Source organism: Zalophus californianus, chromosome 1 (assembly GCF_009762305.2).
Source record: "Zalophus californianus isolate mZalCal1 chromosome 1, mZalCal1.pri.v2, whole genome shotgun sequence".
Taxonomy (NCBI): domain Eukaryota; kingdom Metazoa; phylum Chordata; class Mammalia; order Carnivora; family Otariidae; genus Zalophus; species Zalophus californianus.
In genome coordinates, this window is record NC_045595.1 from 197,261,744 (window position 1) to 197,286,121 (window position 24,378).

At 39.3% G+C, this 24,378-nt stretch overlaps 2 protein-coding genes across 9 annotated transcripts in view; one reads left to right on the plus strand and one right to left on the minus strand.

The window, feature by feature from the left end:
- Positions 1-306: 306 nt before the first annotated feature.
- ATP5PF (ATP synthase peripheral stalk subunit F6) lies at positions 307-10,101 on the minus strand. Of its 6 annotated transcripts, none has more exons than XM_027582875.1 (5): positions 9,838-9,916; positions 9,174-9,374; positions 6,136-6,312; positions 1,048-1,211; positions 307-483 (listed from the first exon to the last, which is right to left on the minus strand). In XM_027582875.1, exons 3-5 carry the CDS (start codon positions 6,297-6,299, stop codon positions 446-448), a joined length of 366 nt encoding a protein of 121 aa, XP_027438676.1. In that variant the 5' UTR covers positions 6,300-6,312; positions 9,174-9,374; positions 9,838-9,916; the 3' UTR covers positions 307-445. The 6 variants fall into 6 exon arrangements, with proteins under 6 accessions (XP_027438676.1, XP_027438677.1, XP_027438678.1 ...); XM_027582876.1 differs by having other exon boundaries at positions 9,127-9,374; XM_027582877.1 differs by lacking the exons at positions 9,174-9,374; positions 9,838-9,916 and adding an exon at positions 9,967-10,101.
- The window catches only part of GABPA (GA binding protein transcription factor subunit alpha), a 35,166-nt gene continuing 20,732 nt past the window's right edge, over positions 9,945-24,378 (plus strand). Inside the window, exons 1-4 of one of the 3 annotated variants that reach the window (XM_027582871.2) lie at positions 9,945-10,048; positions 16,804-16,906; positions 19,197-19,341; positions 23,233-23,317. In XM_027582871.2, coding sequence (XP_027438672.1) covers positions 16,830-16,906; positions 19,197-19,341; positions 23,233-23,317 — 307 coding nt within the window. In that variant the 5' untranslated portion in view covers positions 9,945-10,048; positions 16,804-16,829. Of the gene's footprint in view, positions 10,049-10,322; positions 10,561-16,788; positions 16,907-19,196; positions 19,342-23,232; positions 23,318-24,378 lie in introns of those variants that run through there. The other 2 variants (XM_027582870.2, XM_027582873.2) reach the window with 2 other exon arrangements.

Consider the following 24,378-nt stretch of genomic DNA (forward strand, 5'->3'; position numbering starts at 1 on the left):
AATGGATGCTCCTGTTTATGTTCAAACTTAACTTGAGTTTCCTGGAAAAGTTATAATAAAAGGTTTATAAGCCATTTCTTTATATTCTGGGAGCGGATGTAACATCCTTCTGCAGCAAACATTCCTTAGGTCAGAGTGGCTCTCCTCAGGAAGCCTCCACGAATAAAAGGTAGCCCTGCACAGACTAGAGTCTGGCCGGTTATGGGCAAGTTGTAGCCAATTTATCCAAGGTCTCCACCTGATTCATTGTAACTAAATGGGAGGATTTAAAAATGATGCCGAGACACAAAATTCAATACACTCAACTGTACGCCCAACATCACCAAATAATTTATTTGGAATCAGAATTAAAAGAACACTTGACAGCTGAGAAATGTATGTTTATTCTGATACAGTTGTACAACTAATCTAGGACAAGTTACCAAATAAATTTTACATTCTTTCTTCAGGACTGGGGTTTTTCGATGACTTCAAATTTAGGATCTAAGAAAAGGAAAAAAAAAGGTTCAGGCTTAGCCATATTGCAGTAAAATGCATTACATAGAAGGCTTTAATATTTAACTCATCAATCTTCTGATTTTTTTTAGTGAATACTGTTTTTAAACACCTACATGGAAACATAACAATTGCTAAAGATTTATTCAGCACTTACTATAAACCAGGCTCCCTATTAACTGATCTCACATACATTATGTCATTTAATTACAACCACCACAAAGAAGATATAATTCTCCCCAAAGATCAGGTGACAAACAGTCACCAGTTAACCAGTTAACTATCCAAGATCACACACTTCATAGGTGATCTTGTTAAGATTCAAGATCAGGGAGTTTGATTTCAGAACCCCACCATTTAACCTGTTATATGATCTCCTATACCAATGGCAAACATTTATACCAGAGCTTCTCATGCAAACGTCACTGTCCTAATAAATTTACGTGTGATTGTCATTTAATCCTCTGAACAATCCAAGTAAGTATAAAGTAGAAATATGCTCAACTTAAAATAATCTCCCACAAGACTGAATCCATGATTAAAAACACTTACCTTCAAATTTGAAGTCCGGGAACGTATTCATGTCTGCTTTACCATACATTTGCTTAAGCTTAAAAAGCTCCCTCTCTAGGTCTTGCTGGTACTCTGGGCCAATATCAACGGGTCCTCCAGATGCCCTGTTGTGTAAACGAGCTGGTAAAAACTCATCTTGTACACTAGTTTACAAAAACAAAATTACTTTTCACCATCAAGTTTCAATATATCTTTTAAAAGTATTCACATGGGACAAATACTCTTTCTGAAAAAAAGTATATCCATTTGAATTTTTTTTTTTAAAGATTTTATTTATTTATTTGAGAGAGAGAGAATGAGAGATAGAGGAGAGCACGAGAGGGAAGAGGGTCAGAGGGAGAAGCAGACTGCCTGCCGAGCAGGGAGCCTGATGTGGGACTCGATCCCGGGACTCCAGGATCATGACCTGAGCTGAAGGCAGTCGCTTAACCAACTGAGCCACCCAGGCACCCTATCCATTTGAATTTCAACTCAAACTTTTTTTATGATGTTTCACATAAACAAGGCAACTTCAAACTTCTAACATGCAAGGTTTGGATTATCAAGGATGTTTATTAAGTCAGAATCTCTTGAGGTCTAAGTTGCTGTAAGATATGATGGTTAAGTCCATGGGCTCTTGGAGTCAATGACTGCTTCTGCTTGAATCAGCTCTATAATGTATTAAAACTGCATAAACTGGAGCAAGGCATGAAGTGCTCTAAAATTTTAGTTTCCACATCTAAAACTAAAGGTCCTACCTAATGGTGGTGTTATGAGAATTAGAGAGATAATGCACATGTACTACTTAATATAGGACCTGGCACATAGTGAGATGACATAGTGGTCAATAAAAGTGTTATCTCTTTTTATTACCTGATTTAAATCAGCCATCACTAAATGGCTTCTAAAAGGTCTCAGCAAAAAATTTCCTACCTCAGAGATTTTGCTGTATAGGAAAAAAAATAACATGTTTAGAAACATTTGTGCTGTAAGAGTTATTGATAAACTTCAGGGCACATGGGTGGCTCAGTTGGTTAAGCAACTGCCTTCGGCTCAGGTCATGATCCCGGAGTCCCAGGATGGAGTCCTGCATCAGGCTCCCTAGTCAGCAGGGAGTCTGCTTCTCCCTCTGACCCTCTCCCCTCTCATGCTTTCTCCCCCTCTCCCTCTCTCTCCCCCAAATAAATAAATAAAATCTTTAAAAAGAAAAGTTATTGATAAACTTCAAAGACAGACTATCAAACAGCTACTCAAGCTGAAGAGAACGCACTTTTGCTGAGCTAATTGGGAAAAATTTCATCTTAAAAAGGTGGCATATGTGACAAATCATTCATTTGGGTCAGATTTTAATTTCATACATTCTAAGACTGAAAAAGCAAAGATATGGAGGTAATAAAGATCTAGCTGTATGTGGAGAACATAAGCCATCTAGATGGAAAAGCCAGCAGGACCCAGGTCATGAGAGGCCTGGAATGTTAAGTCTGGGAGTTTGTATTTTATTTACTAAGGAATAAAATGACAACATTAGAGTTGTGCTTTGGGAAGATAAATATAGCATCACAGACCAGCAGTGGGGCCAATGAGATGTAACTAATTCTTTGCGTAAATTCTGTTTGTCATGTTACTGCCTGCCTACCAATGAACAATAAACTTTTTAAGTGAGAATTCCAGGAAGGGTAATAATATTTTCACATATGACTATGATAAAAGTATAGGGCCTTACTTATGTTACAGAATTTCCACAAAAAATACAGAAACAGCTCTAATTTAAGAACTTGTTAATGTTTGTTGTCATGGACCCAATTTTCTTCTAGATCAGCCCATGCAATAGAACCTTCTATAATGACAAACATGCTCTGTTATCTACACTGTCTCATAAGGTAGCTACTAGCAAAATCTGGCTAGTGAGCACTAGAAATGTGACTAAAGTGACTGAGGAACTGAATTTTTATTCATACTTAATTAATTATAATTAGATTTCCATAGTCACATGTGGATAATAGCTAATGAAACAGACATTGCAGGTCTAGATAAGAGCCTTCAACCAGATACTTTAATGACTGTCTTCCAGCTCTGGGACCACAAGTTTAGAAACTGCTTTGAGAGGAGCCAGCCAGTCTCACCAATATACTGGTTACTTTTTTTTTTTTTTTTAAAGATTTTATTTATTCATCTGAGACACAGAGATAGAGAGAGAGAGAGAGAGAGAGAGAGAAGACAGAGCCTGAGCAGGGAGAGAGGCAGAGGGAGAAGGAGAAGCAGGCTCCCTGCTGAGCCAGGAGCCCGATGTGGGGCTCGATCCCACGACCCTGGGATCATGACCGGAGCCGAAGGCAGACGCTTAACCATCTGAGCCACCCAGGCGCCCCAACCAATATACTGGTTACTGATAGATGATGGCTGTTTTAACTTTAATATGTACTCTTCTGAAAAAGAGGCAAGGTATCACCTATCTCCTCAACTGTCTCCCAGCCCATCTTACTACATCCCCAGAACTTAGCATGGTGACCAGAACAAAGGAGACACTCAAAAGATACTTGTTTATTTGACTTAAAACATACTGAAGATTTATTCAGCACTTACTCTAAACTAATTTGTTGAATCACTCAATTTTAATAACATCCTATGAAACAGTGCTGTTATTATCATCCCCACTTTACTATGAATAAGGTACAGAGGTTAAATAACCTGCCCAAGGTCACAGCACTAGTAAGTGTCAGAGCTGCATTCCAGGCCAGAATCCATGCGCAGAACACTTCTCCACACCATATGCACAAATGAATGAACCATAGGCTCCTTAGACTGAGTACACCTCAGAGACACCTGGCTGTCTCAGTGGGTAGGGCATGCAACTCTTGAGGGTCCTGAGTTTGAGCCCCACGTTGGGTGTAAAGTCTACTTTGAAAAAAAATAAGAAGAGTTCACCTCAGGATTGACTTACTGGATAGCTGAAGTACAAACAGCATCAATACTAAGACACTAAAATACCTCTGGACAGGAGACACTCACATTCCCCAACCAGCCCTGCTCATCTGCTTACTGAACATTGTGATTTTAGACAAATTCTAAACTTTTAGCCTTGTTTTTCTCAAATATAAAATGAGGATAAGCTCTGTAAGATTGTTGTCAGAATTTCATTTTAATCCCTTTGCTCTCTCCCTCCTTAGTTTTTGAGAAGGACAAAACCTTTCTGTTAGTTGCCCAGTCTCAAAGTCTCAGAGTTCTTTAACGGTTCCCTCTCCTCTGTCTCTCCACCAGATAACCAAGACCAGTTCTCAGTCTCTCAGTGTCTTGACTGTCACTTTTATATTACCACTGCTATAAAGTAAGATTCTCATCAACCAATACTTGGATTATTACATTTTCCTACCCTGTCTGTCTTCCTTTTCTACTTATTGCAATTGTTGTAATACTGTGATTAAATTACCCTAATAGAGTACTCTTAATCTTGTTCCACCCCCACCATCCTGCTCAGAAACCTTTAATTCCTCATCAGTTCCTATCATATGACACCTAATTGCCCACCTATAATCAAGGCCTCTCCTAAGCCCCTCATTTCAAACCCATTCCTGTTCTTACTGCTCCCTACGCTCCCCGTATACCCTACAGTCCTGGGAAACAGCATGACACAATTTCCCAAATATACTTTGTGGTTTCAAGTTCTCATGCCTTAGCTCACACCATTCTTTCCTCCTAGAAGATGTCCTCCGCCCACTCCCATTTATCTGTCTGAACTTCACACCAATTGTTCACAACCTGAGGGAGACTGCTAGGTATGGATGTCTACTGATGGCCTTCCATGGGTTTGAGAACACTTTCAAGCTATAAGCAAAATCATGTGAGTAAATTCTTCACTTTTTTTAAACTGAGAGGATAATCCATAGCTATCCATATTCTCAAAAGGGATAAAGGACCCCAAACAGTGCTTTCAAAGCCAAAATAAAAACAATCACTCTCGCAAGCTACCTTCCAAACTGCCTCCAGCTAGAAAGGAGCATTCCTTCATGTGAACTCCCCAAGCACTGACTCGTGTCACTACCTCAGCTCTAATCCATTTTACCTTATACATTACTTTATACATACCTGTAAGCTTTCTACACTTAGATTTCAAGATTATGGAAATGCAGTATGGCTTCTTTCTGTGGCCCACCAGTTAATACCCAGTGCTTTGCACATGCTAGACAACTAAATAAAACAGAACACCGAACTGATGTATGTTACTTTTCCTAAGATTTGGGGGTTGAATTTCATGGCTAAGGTCATCATTTATCTCCAAAACTGTGTGGTTCTGCAATCATGTTTATCCCAAACTTGCTTTATGCCATTTCTGTCTTTTGTCCTTTGATCTTCCCAAAAATATGTAACTATGCAAATAGCATTAAAGAAAAAAATGCTGTGGGGGCGCCTGGGTAGCTCAGTCATTAAGTGTCTGCCTTCGGCTCGGGTCATGGTCCCAGGGTCCTGGGATCGAGCCCCGCATCGGGCTCCCTGCTCAGCGGGAAGCCTGCTTCTTCCTCTCCCACTCCCCCTGCTTGTGTTCCCTCTTTCGTTGTGTCCCTGTCAAATAAATAAATAAATAAATCTTTAAAAAAAAAAAGAAAGAAAGAAAGAAAAAAAATGCTGTGTTCATACATTCCCCCCCAAATCATGATGTCATAGAAAGGCCACTAAATTAAGAGTTAGAATACTTTGATGTTTTTCCTCTGATTAGTTTTATGACTTTGGGCTAATTAATGTCTAAGGGACTTAGTTTTTTCAAATATAGTTCCTAAATGATTTCCAAGATCCCATGTGCTTCTAAGAACTGACTCCACTTTATAATAAATGACATTATAATAACGATACATCTAAAATGACAATAGATTTAATGGAATTCTCCCTTGGAACCCATATAAGGAAAATAAAATTTGGGACTTAACATCAAGATTTTTATCTTCTTTTAGAGCACCTAATGAACCTCCATACCAGGGATCAGCTCAGTGAAGATCTCAGACACTTTGAAACACCAAGTAATTTTTACCCCCATCTCAAAACTTACATACTTTTAATATTTATATTTACACCATGGTTGATTATCTACCCACTTACTGTCGCTTAGTTCTGTATTCTCTAATCTTGTCCACGAAGAGTTTCTGTACAGGATCAAGTTCCTTATTAAATGCCACTGCTGTAACACCAATGTTCCTCCTCAAATGAACTGAGACTGCAGACTGAATGAGAGAGGAGAACCTGAAGAGCCTCTGAAGAATCATGGTGATTCTGTTACTGAAAACAAGCACCAGAATGTTAATATACTTTAAAATACATATAATTGTAAAACACCTCTAAATATATCACATAGTGGGAATCTAACTCCACTAACTGCTACAGAACTCAATCATAAATCATACCAGAACTCACTAAATGCTAAGAACAGTCAGTCACTGGACCAGAGCTCCCTTCCCCTCACCACTCCCCACTGTAAGTTTTTTGCTTCTTAACCAAAAGGCCCTGGGACCTAGGAGCAGTTAGGAACAAATCAGGCCTGTGCGCTGGGTTAAATGCAGAAAGAAAGCAAAAATCCGGGATGAGGTGTTTCTTCTCCATAAACTTAGTCTTGGACCACATGGCATAGTTGAGGTAGGATGTTAGAAAACTGCCCATCCAAGGCAGAAAAGAACACTGGCCCCCAAATTAACGTGCCAGTTTTCCCTGACCCCCTCAAAAGGCCAAAAGGGAGCTGAGCAGAGACTGGAGATAATCTGTGCCTCAGCCAGGATTGATAGCCTGGAAGTTTCTACTTCACAGGCCCCACAGCAGGGGAAACTGCTGTCTGTTACAACTGCAGGATTCCAGGCATTCAAGAATAGTTTAACAACCACATCTAAGTCCAAAAGAACCAGCCCAAGGGAGCCCACCAACAAGAGAGAATCAAGCGGTACAACCTAATCAATAAAACAATGAAAAATAAGGACTTAAAGATCTCCAAGTCCTTAGACTTCCCAAAACTAAAATACATGATTTTCTAACTAAAACACTTCAGCAGATAAAACAGAAGACAATCTCAGTTGAGATCTCATTTAGTATTATGAAAGATCAAATGCAAAAAAAAATTCCAAATTACAATACATGCAAACAAGAATTCCCAAAGAAAAGGAATAGACAAGGAAGCCATAATTAGAGAAGAAATTTCCCTCAGGTTAAGAAAGATGCTGTCTATTAAACAGAGTTTACTCAACCTTATGTTGGATGGGAATAAAAGATTCACACCTATATAGCTTGGTAAAATTTCTAAAATCACGCTAACATGATTCCCATGGCGTTCCAAAATTACCTGTTAATAATAATCATTGTCATCCTGACACTGAACTTCTGTTAAAGTGCTCAAAGTGTGGTCTGTGGACCAGCAGTGGTATACGAATCATTACTGAAACTTTTATAGCAATTTGACATAGTAATATATATTTGTTGAATAAATCAGTTTGTATTTGTGTGTCTTCACCCTACTGTCTTTCATCTAATTTTTCCAGTAACTCATTTTTATTGTATTCTTCCAAAGTAGCTGCAAGGGTTGGGGGAAAAAATGGTCCTCTACCACTAAGAGTTTGAGAAGCACTAAGTTAGAAGACTGTAGAGTAGCACAGTGGTTCTTGAGTAGGGGTGGCAGTATCCCCCAAGAGATAGTTGACATTTTTGACATTTTGGTTGTCCTGACTTGTCCTGACTTGGATGTTACTTGCCCCTAGTGGGTAAAGGCCAGGGATATAATAACAATCACAAAGATAATAATCGCCTTCCCACAACATAGAAATATCGGGTCCAAAATGTCAATAGTGCTAAGGTTGAGAAGCCCTGGACCCGCACATAAAAACCACCAAAAGAAGAGAACAAACTTGAGGGCTGATGGAGGGAGGTTGGGTTGGGGGATGGGCTAGATGGATGATAGTTATGGGGGAGGGCACTTGTTATGATGAGGACTAGGTGTTGCATGTAAGTGATGAATCACTGAATTCTACTCCCGAAACCAATATTGCACTGTATGTTAACTAGAATTTAAATAAAAACTACCAAAAGAACTCCCATAATAAACAAAATATCCTTCACCTACCAGGATGAAAGCAAGCTATCTAAAGAAATTAAAGAATTCACCATATATCACACTTACACCTCATCAGAGAAATATACTTGAGAAGACTACAAGCAAACAACAAATAACCTTAAGGTGCTACTTACTCTCATTCCCATTTTACATACAGAGAAACTAAGGCTTAGAGATTAAGTATGTGGCCCAAGGTTACACAGTAGAATCTGACTGGACACAGACCTATTTTAAAAATTGTGCTACTCAAGGTATATTTTCCCTTCTGGAAACTTAAGGACATGCTAACAGTAACCAATAAGGTCACCTAACATTTGTTCAGCCCAAAATACTTTGCAAAGCACTGACATATATATTCTCTTTGTACCATTAGGGTAATACTGTTAATAATTAGAGGAAAGTGTTCTTATCCCTCCTTTATAGGTAATAAAACCATGTCTAAGGAAAGTTATTACATTGCCCATATTCCCACAGTTAATTTGCTCCGACTCTTGCAAAAATTGTGTTATTCCTACTCGGTAAAATCCATTTTCATTTTTTCAATTTCTATCATCTACTTTTTTTTTAAGTAAGCTCTACACCCATCGTGGGGCCTGAACTCACCACCATGAGATGAAGAGTTGCATGCTCAATCGACTGAGCCAGACAGCCACCCCTCTATCATCATCTAAGTATTAATGATTTCCAAATCACGTCTCTAATTTTGGCCTTTTCCCTGAACCCCAAATCCATACAACCAACAGGTCTCTTCCCTTCATAAGTCCTCAAATTCAACTTGTCTAAAAAATGAACACATAATCTATCAAAACTTGTTCCTTCTCTTTTATTCCGTTTTTTCACTGATTAACATAGGAGTGTCCACTATCAGTCCACTGTCACGCAGAAGATACGTTATTACACAGCTAGGTGTAAAATACCAAGTGTAGTTAAGTTCTCTAATCAAGTACTATGGGGTGCCACGAGAAGCCAACAGCAAGAAAGGGTACACATGCGCAGAGAACCTGTGCTGAGAGGGTGGGCGGTTCTCCAGTTAACGGAGATGACTGACCAGCCACAGATGAGTCCTTTCGCCGCCTCTTCCGTGCATATTCCTGAGGTCAATCCACAACCCGCCTAAACGACCCGTTCTCTTTCTTCTCCTGGAAACCCTGTTTTGTCCCGCCTGCGAACTTTGGCCTCACCCCTAGTTCAAGCACCCTCTTGGCCCCCAGTCAACATCTCGTTTCTTGGCGTTGAGGTGTAGGATGTGCTGCGAAATGAGTGGAAAACAAAGCTGCACTATTTTTAGGTGGAATGCAAACTTTTAAGATTACTATCACCCATTTCCCTCATTCTGCCTTAAGCAGCTGGGCACAATCTCCCGTGCGCCCCGATAGGGCAGGCCAGGCTGCAGACCCGCCCTAAGGGAATGACCTTGGGCTGCCCCAGCTGGGCCGCGGGCCCATGAATCCCTGGTCTCCCTGCCTCCCGTGCCACCCAGGTTTGCCCTAAGAGCAGGTATTGCCAGGCCTGAATACCGAGTCCACCGCAAACTTCAAGGCCTAAAAGCGGCGAGGTCAACAGTGACCCTGGGCCAGGCGGTGAAGGTGCCCGGGACAGAGGGCTACTCTGTTCTCCTGAAGGACAGAGGTACTAGGCAGCCCAGGCGCCATAAGAAACCCAGAATCTTGAGTCCCAAGAGGCCAAGCTAGTCTAGCTACCCTCCCAGTCACCTTGCACTCAGTCCCGAGCTGCCAGAGCCTCCGCGGCCGCGACCGTTCTACTTCCGGCCCTGGCTCCGCCCCCACCCGCCCGCCATCGCAATGCATTATGGGCCGCCGTTTCAGTCGGTCGACACTCACCGGACAGGAAACGTCTCGGAGGCGGTCTACGACCGGACGGCTCTAGGTGAGACAGAAGCTAAACAGGAGGAGGAAGTAGAGGGTAAGTGCTTCCGGGTCCCTTGGCGAAGCCTCCGCCATCTTTCCTTCGCCTAACTTGACCGGCTGTCTTTTTAGCTCCTGGAAGCTTTCATGTGTACGCATGCGCACTTTGACTGGCCTTTTCCCTAGTTCAATTCTCCCGGACCCAAGTCAATATCCTGTTCTTTGGGGTTGTTCAGGTGTATGATTATGCCCGGAAAGTCAGAGTGTAAAACAAAGCCGGATTGGGGCGTTGGGCTCTCGTGTGCCTCGTGAGCCTCCGTTGCCTCGGGCGTTCGTTTCGCGCAACCTGCTGGGAGTTGTAGTCCCGGACCCGGGGGTGCCTGGGAGGCGGGAGGGGGGGTTGGAGTTTCTCAGCGCCGATTCCGCGGGAAGGGCCCAGGGGCCTCACACTTCGAATCGCGGGAGCTGCGGGTCTTACTGGGAGAGACGCTGCACGTGGAGCCCGCGCCCCTGCTGTTCTTAACCGGCTCTGGAGCGCGGGTGGGGGCCACGGGGCCGATTCCGGAGCGGGTGAGTGCGGCCGCGGGGGAGGAAGGGAGCGCGGGCCCGCGCGGGCCGGCCTCGTTCCGGGGCCTTCTCACCCACAGCGGCCCCCCCGCGGCCGCCTCTGTGTTTTGTTTCCGCTGGTCCCCGGCGCTGTGACTCCCATTTCCGTTCGTGGAGACTTGAGGGAGCCGGGTGGGGAGGGGCGGGTGAGGCAGTGCGGGGAGCGGAGGGGAGGGGCGCGCGGCGCGGGGCCCTGGGAAACCGCGCGCCCCCGGGCCCCGGGCCGCCCGTGTCACCCTTCGCTGCTCCCTTCCCTTGCTGTCCCCTCCTCGCCTGTCCGGCGCTGCCGCGGTCGGGATGAGATCCTGACGCCCCCGGGATTTCAGAGGAATGTGCAAAACCAGTCTCCTCGCCAACTCAGCGTTGCGCTCTCACTCCATCTCAGTCTTTCTAGAACTGCCCCACAGTTGCATCAAGGCCATTTATTAATGTATATGGTGTCAGTAGTGGTTTATTTTAGAAACGAGGAAGTAAGAGAAGGGGAGAACGATGGGTTAATGTAGCTTGCCAACATTTTTAGTATTTTGTGTACTGGAAGATAAATCGTTTGTGCGTGTTTGCAGTGTATTTAGTGATCCTAGTTTGATTAGGTTAATAGCAAGGAGAACAGTGCCTAATATTGCCTTGCAAGATGATGAGTAGTGATTTAGAAATAGTGTCCACTTCATAAATAGTTTTCCACTAACGAATTCTACTAGCAGGAATTCCAGGTCTGACTCATGGGAGGAGCAAAGATTTAGAAAGGTTCCCAGCAGCAAAGAGCTGGGCAGAGATAACATTCCTAGGTACTGTGTTGTCTTAAGCTTAAGAAGAAATTGGTCAGCTCTTTAGGAGCAACGTTAGGGGAATAACCTGTCTGTCTCGGAGTTTTGGTCCAGGTTTTCCAAGCTTTTTTTTTTTAAAGACATATTCTGACACTAGGTGGTCATAAGGCGTTTTTACCTGAATTGCATATATGCGTGCCATGAGGGATATATAGTGTTGAAGTAACAAAATAAGGAGCTAAATGTTAAATTGAGGTGAATCATAAGACCATGGGGAGGCTGGATCCTAAATTAAAACTGTTGTGTTAAATCTCTCTCCAACTTTTATTTATAAAACTTTAAATCCACATGGAAAACAAATTATATGGTGAAAACCTCCCCGGGCGGGGGGGGGGGGGGGGGGGGGGAGGGGGAGGTGGTCACCAAGTGTTAACCTTTCTCCACACTTGCTTTCTCACTCTCTCTACACACACAGATGTATGTACTTTATTTTTTCTTAACTGTTGATTTTATTTTTAAAAACAAAAATGTATTTTAATTTCTCGTGATATTCAAAAGTATTTATCTTGGGAAAATGTGCTGTCAGTCTTGCAGGTACTCCCATACTATACTTCTGTTTAGGAATCCTATATTTTCCTTAATTGGGCAAAGTTGTCCTAACTTCTGTAAACTAATAATGCATTCCAATGAAGAAATACAGTCCTCAAATTTGTCTGTGGCTTCAAAAGAGAATGTTATAAACATACTGTATTTTAAAGAAAACTAGCCTTTCTAGGAATTTTTAGTTAATTTGTATGCATTTTGTGAAGTGTTCTGAACCCCAGGTTAGATTTAATCTAGGAGAAACCAGGGCATCAGGGGGCAGCCCTTAGGTGAAGAGGCTCCATTTTCTTAGGTATTGACATAGAATTCTGGAAAATTGGTTCCAGAAAAAAAGCTAAGACCCACTCTGATATCAAAGATTTGGATTTTGGATAATTTCCCAAACCTCTCCACTGCTTCTCTAGACTAGATTTAGAGTGAGCGAGAAAGATGAATTCAGAGACCGTGAGTAACGTGATTTTTTTTCCAAAAGTGTGTAAGGCTCATTTTTTGCTTTATTGGGCACCTTGTGGGCAACTAATCTGTAACTTTTTTTGGAAGATCACAGGATAAATTTCTTTTAAACAACTCCATGTTTTAGTGCTTGTATTAAGTCCAGCTACGGTTATCCCTGCTGAGAAGCCTGTAGGGCCATTTCTCAGCTTCTGGTCACTTCCTCATTTCTATTTTTCCATAATTCCCAGAAATTTCACTTGTTTTCTAATTTTTCTTTTTTCAAATTGGCTATGGAGGGGCACCTGGCTGGCTCAGTTGGTAGAACGTGTGGCTCTTTTTTTTTCCCCCCAAGAGCGTGTGACTCTTGATCTGAGGGTCATGAGTTCAAGCCTTAGGTTGGGCGTGGAGCCTACTTAATTAAAAAATAATAAGTAAGTAAATAATGGAGGTAAGAGTGGATGATGAGTTAAGGCCTGAAAATAAAACATAAGTGATCTTTTTTTTTTTTTTAAGATTTATTTATTTATTTTAGAGAAAGAGCTGGGTGTTGGGAGGAGGGAGTCAGGCAGAAGGAGAGAGAGAATCCACGGACTCTTCACTGAGCTAGAGCCCGCTGTGAAGCTCGATCCCAGGACCCTGAGATCATGACCTGAGCGGAAACCAACAGTCGGCCACCCAACCAACTGAGCCACACAGATTACTCATAAGTAATCTTTTTTAAGTGTTGTTCTTCTCTAAACCTTATTCTGTTTCTCCCTTTTCCTATAGGGAATAATTTTTATGATTGTGTGTGTATACATTATTTTTTTTGTTTCTACCTGCTAATAAAGTTTCCTAGCATGTGCTGCTTTCTTACCATGGAACTCATACTGGTTTCAGCTTCCAGCTATCACCAACAAAGCTGTCCTGAACATCCTACTATCATTCAGTGTGAAAATGTCTGTAATGCTTACCTAAGGGCAATATTGCTGAGTCATAGATACAGGCATACTTGAGCAAGTGCTGCTAGATTTTTTTTCCAAAATAGCTACACTCCTGTCTGTACCCCATCACTAGTGGCAGAGGATTTTTACATCCTCACATCCCTACTAACACCTCTATAGTCAAATTTCTAATTTTTTCCATACACACATCAACACACATGGTATAGAGTTATAGTTATTTGTTTTAAATTGCGTTTTGGGGGGTGATTTGAATTTGAGCACTTCATATCCTTGGCTGTTTTACTTTTCTTTCATGTGAATTTCCTTTTCCTGTGCTTTACTTTTGTAATATGTCCTGACTTTTTTGAGGTTATCAACTTGCAGGAATTTGTTGTCTAATATTCCAGTTATTATTCCCTTGTCACTTTTGAATATTGGAAATATATTTTTCCACTCTGTAGCCTGTCTGTTGAACATAAATCTTAATTTTTATGTAATGAAATCCATCAGTTTTTGTCTTTGGAGTTTTTATGTTTGTAATTTTATTCAAGAAATCTTTTCTATCCTAGATTGCAAAAAAATCCCCACCATTTTCTTCTATTAGCTTTATAGTTTTACCTTTCATGCTTAAGCCTTGAAGGCATCTGGAGCCAATTTTATCTGATGTGTAATAGCACTTATAGCTTTTATTTTTTCAACACATATTAATGGAATTCCAACTAAGGGTAAGGCACCATTTTAAGTACTTTGTATACATCTGTAAACAAATATCCTTAAGTTGTCCTGTAAGGTAGGTCCCTACTGGGCCATCAGTTGTTTTGCAGTAGTTCTCAGTATGAATTCCACAATTTTATACATAGCATCAGTTAAGGGATAGGCTTTACTGGGGAAAGGGAAGATTCAAATAGTCCAAAGTCAACAAGAAAAGTCCTTAATCCTTTCACCATCCAAAATAAAAGTCTGCTGGGGCCTAGGCAGTCTGCTGCGTGCGCATGTTGTGTATCCACCCCCATCCCCTTACTGTTCTTCCTTTTTATAGGGCAGGTGTGAGAGCAACCTTGATAATGTGGGGAAAATCCGACCATTTTATACCAGACAGTCTGGATTTAGGTGCCAGCTGTTTAGGGACTAACTTGTCAGAAAACCTGCTCCTCAGCTGCTGGAGACTGTGGGACCTAAGGAGAGTTACAGCCCTTCTAAAGTGGGAAAGAAGATAGTTTTCTAGTACTACTTTGTGACAAATTACTATACATTTAGTGGCTTAAATATACCATCAATTATATACAGTTCTGGAAATCGAGTGTGAAATGGGTCTTTCCGGCCTAAAATCAAATATTAGCAGAACTTTGTTTTTTCTAGAGATTCTAGGAAAGAATTTGTTTCTTTTTTCAGCTTCTAGAGGTTGCCTGTGTTCTTGGCTTGTGGCTCCTTCCCTCCATCTTCAAAGCCAGTCACAGCCAGTTAAATCTTTCTAGCTTTGAATCACTCTGGATCTCTTCAGATTCCCTCTTTCATTTTTAAGGACTCTTGTGATTTTTGTTGGATCCAACTAGATAACCCTGGGTAATCTCTATTTTAAGATCGGCTGGTTAGTAACCCTAATTGCCCTCTGCCATGTAACTTCATATATTCACAAGTTTTGGGTTATTGTGCCTTCCAGAGAGTTTGGTCCCTAGAGAAATTGAGACCTGGCAAAAGTCCTATTTCAGGAAGCTGGCAAAGTCCCTAATCTAGACAAAACCATTTAAGTTCCTGAAGTCACTCTTGGACGATTTGGGTCTTTGTCCTTTGATGATAATAGAACAGAGGAAGAAAGATAATGAGTGCAGAAATTAGTGATAAAGTATGTTAGAGGGACGGGTGCTGTGGCCAAGAAGAAAGAACAAACGGGTAAAGAGGAGGCCGGTTACAGAATTAAATGGGGTGGTCGGGGTATATATACCTCATTGGGAAAAGGAGATTTGAGCAGACATCAAAGAGGTGAGGGATTTCGCCAGGAGGACAGCTGAGGGAAGTAGGTGCCAGGCAGACCGATCAGCAAGACCAAAGGCTGCAGGGCAGGAAGATGCAAGGACTAGCAAGGAGGCTGGTTTAGGAGTGGAAGTCAGGGCAGTAATGGGGTGAGGGGTAGATCTCGTAGGGCCTTGCTGGCCACTGTGAAGTCTTTAGATGTCAGTGTGACCGATATTAATCAAAGGAGCACGATGCTGTAACTTCAGTTTTAAAAAGGATCACACTGGCTGTTCTGTTGACTGAGAATGGACCGTAGTGGGTACGAAGGCACAGAAATAGGAAAACCTGTTAGCAGAGGCTGTGGCAGTATTCCAGGTTAGAGATAGTGGTGGTTCTTGCAATATAGAGCCTATCTTTGAACAAACCACAGTTCAGCCTCACCTAGAATGATGTGTAGTTAGGTTGTTGCACCTAAGGTATGACATGGAACCACATGCAGCCGAGCCTCACTGGCCTCTGGAGAGTTTTCATATGAGGGTAGACTCAAGATTGTTCTGTTGTAAAGATTATAAAGCATTTAAATGCTTGTGCCTGGTGCTCAGGAAATAGTGATTATTATTATTAGGGATGAATATTGGAAGTCTTCATTTTGTCATATCTTGTAAGTGGGAGACTCCTTTGCAAATAATAGAATACCAGATATAAGTCAAAGAGAGGCACTTAGAAAACTACGCTGGACTGAGACAATACATGGAGTCTAAAGACAAATTCATTGACCAACAATGAGAAGGAACAACCTGGAACTTAACAATTAATACCTCAGAAATGGCCACAAAGAAATACCAATATACACAGCTGTTTTTTGCATTACTTAGCATTTTAAAAATTGTAATTTTGTATCAGTGGTAGTTTAAAGCAGCAGGTAACTTTACATGAGAGAATAAAAAACTGAAATTAGTGGTTTAAAATATATAAAACTACATCTAAAAAATCAAAAAAATTCTAATGTGTAATCAGGGCAATAATAAGCATATCTATAATGATACGTTACTTTATTTTGCTGTTTTAGAATATTGTACTGGCCTTTATAAGATGTAATTTATAACACAAATACTAGCTCTGATTAACTTTGTCACTTTATTATTACAATGCTTTGTAGTAAATTTTGCTACTAAAGTACAGCTTTTAGCTGAACAACTATAATTCATCTCTCTGTTAACTTTTAAGGTGCAGGTTTGAATTCATTTTTAAGACTGAGTTGCTGTAAAGAATTAACATACCTTTCACTTGATTTTGAAGTAACTCATTGACTTAGAATTTGGGCCAGAAAATACCCTAGTAAATACAAAGAAATGATGAAAAAGTCATGTTAGGTTAATGTAAATATCATTTGTGGATTTTCTTTATTATGTAAGATTACTTCCTCTTCTGCTTACCTAACTGATTTTATTTATTGGATTTCTGCTTTTTGTATAGCATTTCTCTTTATTCAGATAATTTCAAAATGTCCTAAGTTTTAACTCTTACAGGACTGAGCTTTTGAAATACTCCAACCATGACTAAAAGAGAAGCAGAGGAGCTAATAGAAATTGAGATTGATGGGACAGAGAAACCAGAGTGCACAGAAGAAAGGTTGGTTTTTTCCTGCATTTACCACTTTTTATAATTATCAGCATAACTACTTAAAATTAAGAATCAAGTCATAGTTTTGGGGAGACTTTTTTTTTCAACTGACCTCAGCATTTTGTGGGATAATGTATTGCTTTTTTACCTTTGACTTAATTGCTTTGTAGCTGGGAGGGAAAGACAGTTTTAAAGTAAAGGTAGTAATAAATATAGCTGATAATGATGAAGCAGTTGATTGTGATGGTTCTTTCCACTAGGGCACGGTTTGATTCTTTTTCCTTTCCTCAGTGCTGGTTACTTTTATTTCAGAAAGAGTTTAATTCACAAACTGAAGTAACTTAACAAATATCTATAAGTAACTGCCCTAAACTAGTAGCTGTCAGGAATATATGAATAAGTGAGACAGTAACCTACTCTTACAGAGGCCATGTTGTATTTGAGGCATACAGGTATATGGATAATTATGTGCACAGTACTAAGTATATAGTGCAGTGAAAGGTGTTAGTTTTGGGGATAGTAATGGACTATTACTCCATTAAAGAGGTAGAGCGGTGGTAATGAGTTCAGAATCCAGGGACACAGTCTGGGTAAAAGATTTGAGAGTCAAGAAGAAGCTTGAGGAAGATGATGGCTAATGGTCCTTACGTTTCTCTATAAAGCAGGAGATGAGATAATATGTTGAAAGTAAAAGGCACTGAGTAAGAGGACTTCTGTAGAATAAATGAAGGTTTAGAACAACTCTGTTGAATGGACAAAATCACTAAGGTTGCCAGGGATGCTGAGTGTTGAGAGTCGAGCTGAGATTTAAAACCTTAAAGTTTTAATAGAGCTTTTCAACATGTTTGAGTATGCTTTCTCCTCTCAGTTATCAGATACATATATGTATGTGTGCATGTGTGCTTATACATACATATGTGGATATATTTATGTATACACAAATGGCCCACATATCCTAAAGTGTTTACTGTTTGGCCCTTTACAGAAAATCTTTGCAGATGCCTCATGTAAGAAATTGATAGTTACTATGTTAACCTGGGGAGTAGCTGTAAAGGAGCATTTGCTGCTGTGAAGCTGCAGTACATAGTTGTTGTGCAGGAATTTAGGTCCAGTGATGTGAGATCATCCAGTTTTTCAGGAGAAATTCAGATTTTTGCATGAAGTTTCCCAAGGTTTAAATGGTGACAGCAAAATATTTAAACATTTTTTAAATGTTGAGCTCACATAAAATAGGTCTTTACCTATCTATCTTAAAGTGACGTTTCTTTTAAAGAATGATTGTTACAGAAAAAGAAAATTACAGCCTATTGTACTGTCGTTAAAGAATTTGGTAGAAATACTTAGCCAAAAGACCCAATTAATTTACCTTAACAAAAATAATAGTAATAATAGTTTACTATCATTTAAAAATAATCTTTGTTTTAATGAATGGTCTACTATAAACTTTTAAAGTATTAGAAGAAATTTAGGCTATGTACATTTATTGAATATGATGCATATATCGCATTATACTTGGAATTTATGTGAAAATGGAACTGGACAAATTTTTAAATACATGGTGCTGTCTTTGACAACTACAGATGAGAATTAAATCATATTAAAAGTAAACATGGTGTGAAATTTAATTGAATTCCAGATTCACCGATTTAGTAGATATTATTTGATGTCTGTTTTCTCTTTGACTCCATATAAGGATTTGAAAAAAAGAATTATTTGCCAAAGATTTTACCTTCAAGGCACTCATGATCTCATAGAATTCAAAGTATGAAATAACAATATAAAAGAGCTTCAGAGTTTTAAGGCAGGAATGTATTTTTTTTAATGTGGAATTATACTGATTATAACCAGTAGTTCTCATATTAAATTAAATGGAAAGTATTTTATATAACTTATATTTTCATGCCTTATTATGTACATTTATTTATGTCGGGAAAGGAAATTGACTAATAGAGATGGCATACAAATTTTGAGGGGACTTTTTTATTTTCCATTCTAAAGTTTTTCAAAATAAGTTGAAAATGTAATATTTTTGTTTCCCTGTAAATGTTATATATGGAATATTTATTTGTGCATATATATACTTAGCTACATATATATATATAGCTAAGGAGATATATTTGCAGGGGTGCTTTAAATTTCATGCTAGCATTTCTCTGCAATTTAGTATTCAGTTTGGCAACACTAGTTGGTGATAAGCCTACCACTATGAATAGTGTCTATGCAGAAATGAGTTTCAAAAACCAGACTTTAATATCCAGGGTAGAAATATTTGTTAACCATTATATCCTTTAACTTTTAGTATTGTAGAACAAGCCTACACCCCAGCTGAATGTGTAAGCCAGGCTATAGACATCAATGAGCCAATAGGCAATTTAAAGAAACTATTAGAACCAAGACTGCAGTGTTCTTTGGATGCTCATGAAATTTGCCTGCAAGATATCCAGGTAATTTTTTTTCTTTTGAGATTTATATTTCAGCATTTAAGTCTGCATTGGAAATTTTTTTTTAAGATTTTTATTTTTAAGTAATCTCTACACCTGATGTGGGGCTGGAACTTACAACCCCCAGGGCAAGAGTCACATGCTCTACCAGCTGAGCCAGCCAGGCACCCAGAAATATTTTTTTGTTAGCCTTTTATCTCTATAGCTGTAGTCTTTATAACTAAATTTGACCTGTATTACAAAATTTAAGCATTTAAAAATAAAAGTTCCAGCAAAATTCCCTCCATTTAAAATTGTATCTAAAAGATTGAGTACTAGCAGCAGCTGGGTGGCTCAGTGGGTTAAGCATCCAACTCTTGATCTCAGCTCAGGTCTCGATCTCAGGGTCATGAGTTTAAGCCCCGCATCAGGCTCCACACTGGGTGTGTAGCCTACTTAGAAAAAAAAAATCTTGAGTACTAAATCAAACAAAATACGAAATAAGTTTAAATAAATGTGAATCAGAGCCTAAACATAAAGTAGTGAGAAGCACATTGACTTTGGAACTTGGAAGTGTGTCTTCCTCACACTTCATTCCTAACTAGCTTTTAGCTTCTTTGTGCACCAGTGAATTTTGGATAAGAACTTAAACACCAGTGTATACATTTCTTGGAGTTTATTGCAATAGGATTTTACGTGTGGTAGTATTTTAATAATATGTTATGTTTACAGCATATTCATAGCCATGTTTTATAGTATTCTTTCAAGAAAGGTAGTATTTTCATGATAAAAAGTAGCTTAGAGGGCACCTGGGTGGCTCAGTTGGTTGAGCAACTGCCTTCGGCTCAGGTCATGATCCTGGAGTCCCGGGATCGAGTCCCGCATCGGGCTCCCTGCTCGGCGGGGAGTCTGCTTCTCCCTCTGACCCTCCGCATCTCGTGCTCTCTCTCTCTCATTCTCTCTCTCTCAAATAAATAAAATCTTTAAAAAAAAAGTAGCTTAGATAGAATTGCTCAAAGAATTTCTCTAGACCTTCCTTGAACATATGAATAAGTACTAGAGTTTATACGGTTTTTTATCCTAACTTATGCAAATACATATTGTGTCTTCTTTTGGATTGTTTGGTTTGTCGTGCTCTTTACTTCTCCCCTTTGCCTGCCTTGTGATATAGCTATTCCATGTTACAGGATTTTTGCTTTAGTTTTTTAAAAATTCAAATCATCATATATGTATTATTTTTAAATAAGATTTTGATGTAGAATAAGTTGAAATGTTCTGATGAAATTTGTGCCTTTCAGTTTCCACTCAACCATATTTTTATCTTTTCCTTTCAGTAAATCTAGTAAATGTTGGGGGGTGGGGGGAGGCGAGGATATTGTTCTTCTAGAATTAAATAATGTATGTGGGTCTAATATTAATAATTTTATGATTTAAAGTTTTTCTTCTCTCGGAGAGAATAAATTAGCACAATCTTTTTGGAAGGTAATCTGGTATTTGGTGTGTATTAATTTTATTTTATTTATTTTTTTAAAGATTTTATTTATTTATTTGAGAGAGAGAGAGAATGAGAGATAGAGAGCACGAAGGGAAGAGGGTCAGAGGGAGAAGCAGACTCCCTGCTGAGCAGGGAGCCCGATGTGGGACTCGATCCCGGGGCTCCAGGATCATGACCTGAGCCGAAGGCAGTCGCCTAACCAACTGAGCCACCCAGGCGCCCAGTGTGTATTAATTTTAAATGCGAAATATCCAGTAGTTCACCTCAATAAATTGTTCTTACAGAGATCCTCATCTAGGTGAGCAAAGTTGTACATCTGAGATGTTCATTGCATGGTTGTACAAAAACTGAGAATAACTCAAATGTTCCAAAAACATGGAGTTAGAGAAATAACTTCTGTAGATTGGTATCTAAGGCAGCCATGACAAATTGGTGAACTGGAGCTGTAGGGGCAGTTTACCTTGAACCAAAGAATATTTGCAGAACACTGCTACGTTATCTCATTTAATATTCACATTAGTCTTTGAAATCAGCATATTCTTAATTACATTCTACACATGTAGAACTGAGATTTATAGATAAATAATTTGCCCAGTGCATAGCTACAAAGAGGTACATTGGAATTTGAACCCAGGCCTGTGTGACTTCAAAACTCTTTCTTCAGTGGTTTGAGGCAGACTTCTAAGAAAGTCAGCTCAGCATCACTGAGGCTTCACCTGATTTTCTCACATGTGAAGTGAAGAGAAATCTGGACTTGATCTCTTACTTGCCTTTCAGCTCTAACATTTGTTGCTTTTCTTAGCATACCTGATCTACCTAAAATGAAAATATTACTTGCGAAGTACCCAACGCATCATAAGTTCTCCATAAATATTAGTTGAATAAATAAGAAATAGCATAGCTCATTGTATCACAGAATTCCAAGCTAGCGTAGGATCTAAAGCATTTTGCAGTCTTCCCTGTCTCCCTTCCTCTCCTCAAAAAGAATGTGAGATTAACAACTTCTCTTCTTCACGTCAATTAACCACATGCACGTGGAGTCAGAATGCTTGCTGCTTGTGGTGATGCTTTTGTATTTTCATATGAGGGCTGACATGAAAGCCGATGGAAGGTAGCAGGGTTGTGCTAATTTGAGGAGTATGTGAACTAGCTGGTATATTTCAGTACTACCTGAGAGTTCACTTCCAGAGTTCCACATGCTGTAGCTTCAAGTAGATCATACCAGTGTCTGTTACAGAGAGGAGAAGTCTTGATATTAGGAGAGTTTGTAACAAAGCATCAGGCCGACTTCTTTTAAGTAGTAAGACTACCATGTTTGACCTATCTTTCTGCATGGTTATACAGTTTGTTTTACCCCTGTTGTTAAACCTAAAGTCATTTAAGATTTAGGTGTTTTTTTTTTTTTCAAAGATTTTATTTATTTGGCAGAGAGAGACAAAGCAAGAGAGGGAACACAAGCAGGGGGAGTGGGAGAGAGAGAAGCAGGCTTCCCGTTGGAGGAGAGGCCCAAAGCGGGGCTCGATCCCAGGACCCTGGGATCATGACCTGAGCTGAAGGCAGACGCTTAACGACTGAGCCACCCAGGCGCCCCTAAGATTTTAGGTTTTATATGACATTTTTAATATTAGAAAACATGTTTGTATCATGACTACAATATTGACTGAATTCTTGGGAATGGGAGTGGGAGGAACTTTGTACCTCCCACTGCGTGAAATGCAGACACAGATATATACGTTATTCAGGACAATTGCAATGCAAGTCTCCTTTTAAAATGGTGACAGACAATGTCTAAAAGTGTCATCAGGTTGCTTTTGTGTGAAACGCATTCACTGTAAGGGAGATGTGGAGGATAAAAACACTGATACTAAAAAAAAAACCTGATACTGAAAAGACAGAGGATTATGATTGAAGATATCAAAGCTAGGTTAAGTAGTAAGGTCATAAGTCCTTTAACTTTTTTAACTTCATTACAAGAGATTTAGAGTTAATCTTGATCTTAAATGTGTGGCATGGTTATAAGGGGGACATGGCAAAAATTATGTTAATAGATTTATATAAATCTCCCCACTAATTAAACACCCTTGCTTCATGACAGATAAATTGCATTATCTTCTGCTTAAAATATATTTACAGAATAAACAGTTGCCTTTTGGCATTATTTAAAATCCTAGACTCCAGTGCTAGAGAAAACCACCACCTCAAATAAATTTGGTTAATTTATGTTGTCCTTAGTTACTACCACAGTGGGTAAAATATGTTTAATTTTGGCAAAGAATTATAAGATGTGACAACTTGGATAATTAGATGTGTTCTTATAATTTCATTAGTATGCCTCAGTAATTAAGTCCTGTTTGGTACATCCGTTTGTATTAAACCTGATGACAAAACCAAAGTAATCTTAATCATTTTCTCATGTTTAGCTGGATCCGGAACGAAGTTTATTTGACCAAGGAGTAAAAACAGATGGAACTGTACAACTTAGTGTACAGGTAATTTCTTACCAAGGTAAGCAACTTTTATAGTTACTTAAAAGTTTAGCTCATATTTTTTAAAATATGGGAGAACTCAGTTTTACAAGTTCAACGTGTTTTAGGTGGTTGTCTAAATTACCTAATGTGATGTTGTAGCCAAACACTCATGCTCTTGGTTTAATAATTATATCTGTCAGGGTGAAGCAGATAGTATAACGTATTCTTTTTTTTTTTTTTTTTAAGTATAACATATTCTAACTAGTTTTTTCAGGAAAGGATATATTGTAAGGTAGAAAGAGCTGGAAGAGCAGGTTCTGGTTGACTTTCTCAGAATGCCTTAGCCACACTGCAGAACTGGATTGCCAAGGAAGCTGTTGCCCTGCCATGATCCAGAAAATGCCAGATCTGAAAGCCACCATTATAGCTGTCAACTTAGAACCACTCTGCCTTCACAGTGATCACACTAGCCAAAAAATGGGTTCCATGTGCCTACTTGTTCCTTCTTAACTTGTTTCCAGAAAAAGGCTTATGCCAGTGATTCTAGAGCCAGAATCACAACTGGAACCCTCGCCACAAGTAAATCTATTCCCTACAGTTTAGCACAGAGAGAGGAATTTGCAAAAGATGTTGAGTGACTCAATCAGCCATATCCATCACAGTATTTTACTAATCTTGTGTAAGTACAAAAGTTAGAAAATTAGGAAACCATTTTTGGTAGGTTGAATTTTAGTTTTTAAAAAATGTGGCTTATTAGGAGTTCTGACCAGAGTTTTACACTAATTTTAATGTTTGAACATATTATATTGCTTACAGTTGCATTTCACAAATCATACTTCTCTCAAACTATAAAAATGGTAGTTATCCCCTTCCGATCTACAATTTCCCCAGTACTATCATTGACAATAAGAAAGAAGTTCTTTGTTTTATCTTTAAAAGCCTAGTCACCTCTCAGTGTAAGTGGATTTGGGAAGAGCTGACTTGTTGAAATTTGAGTGGAGGATTAGGGAATAAATCTTAGGGGGAAATTTTTTTTAAAGTTATTTTTCTCATGTATATTTGAAAAAGTGACTTATCTTTATACCATATAATGAATGA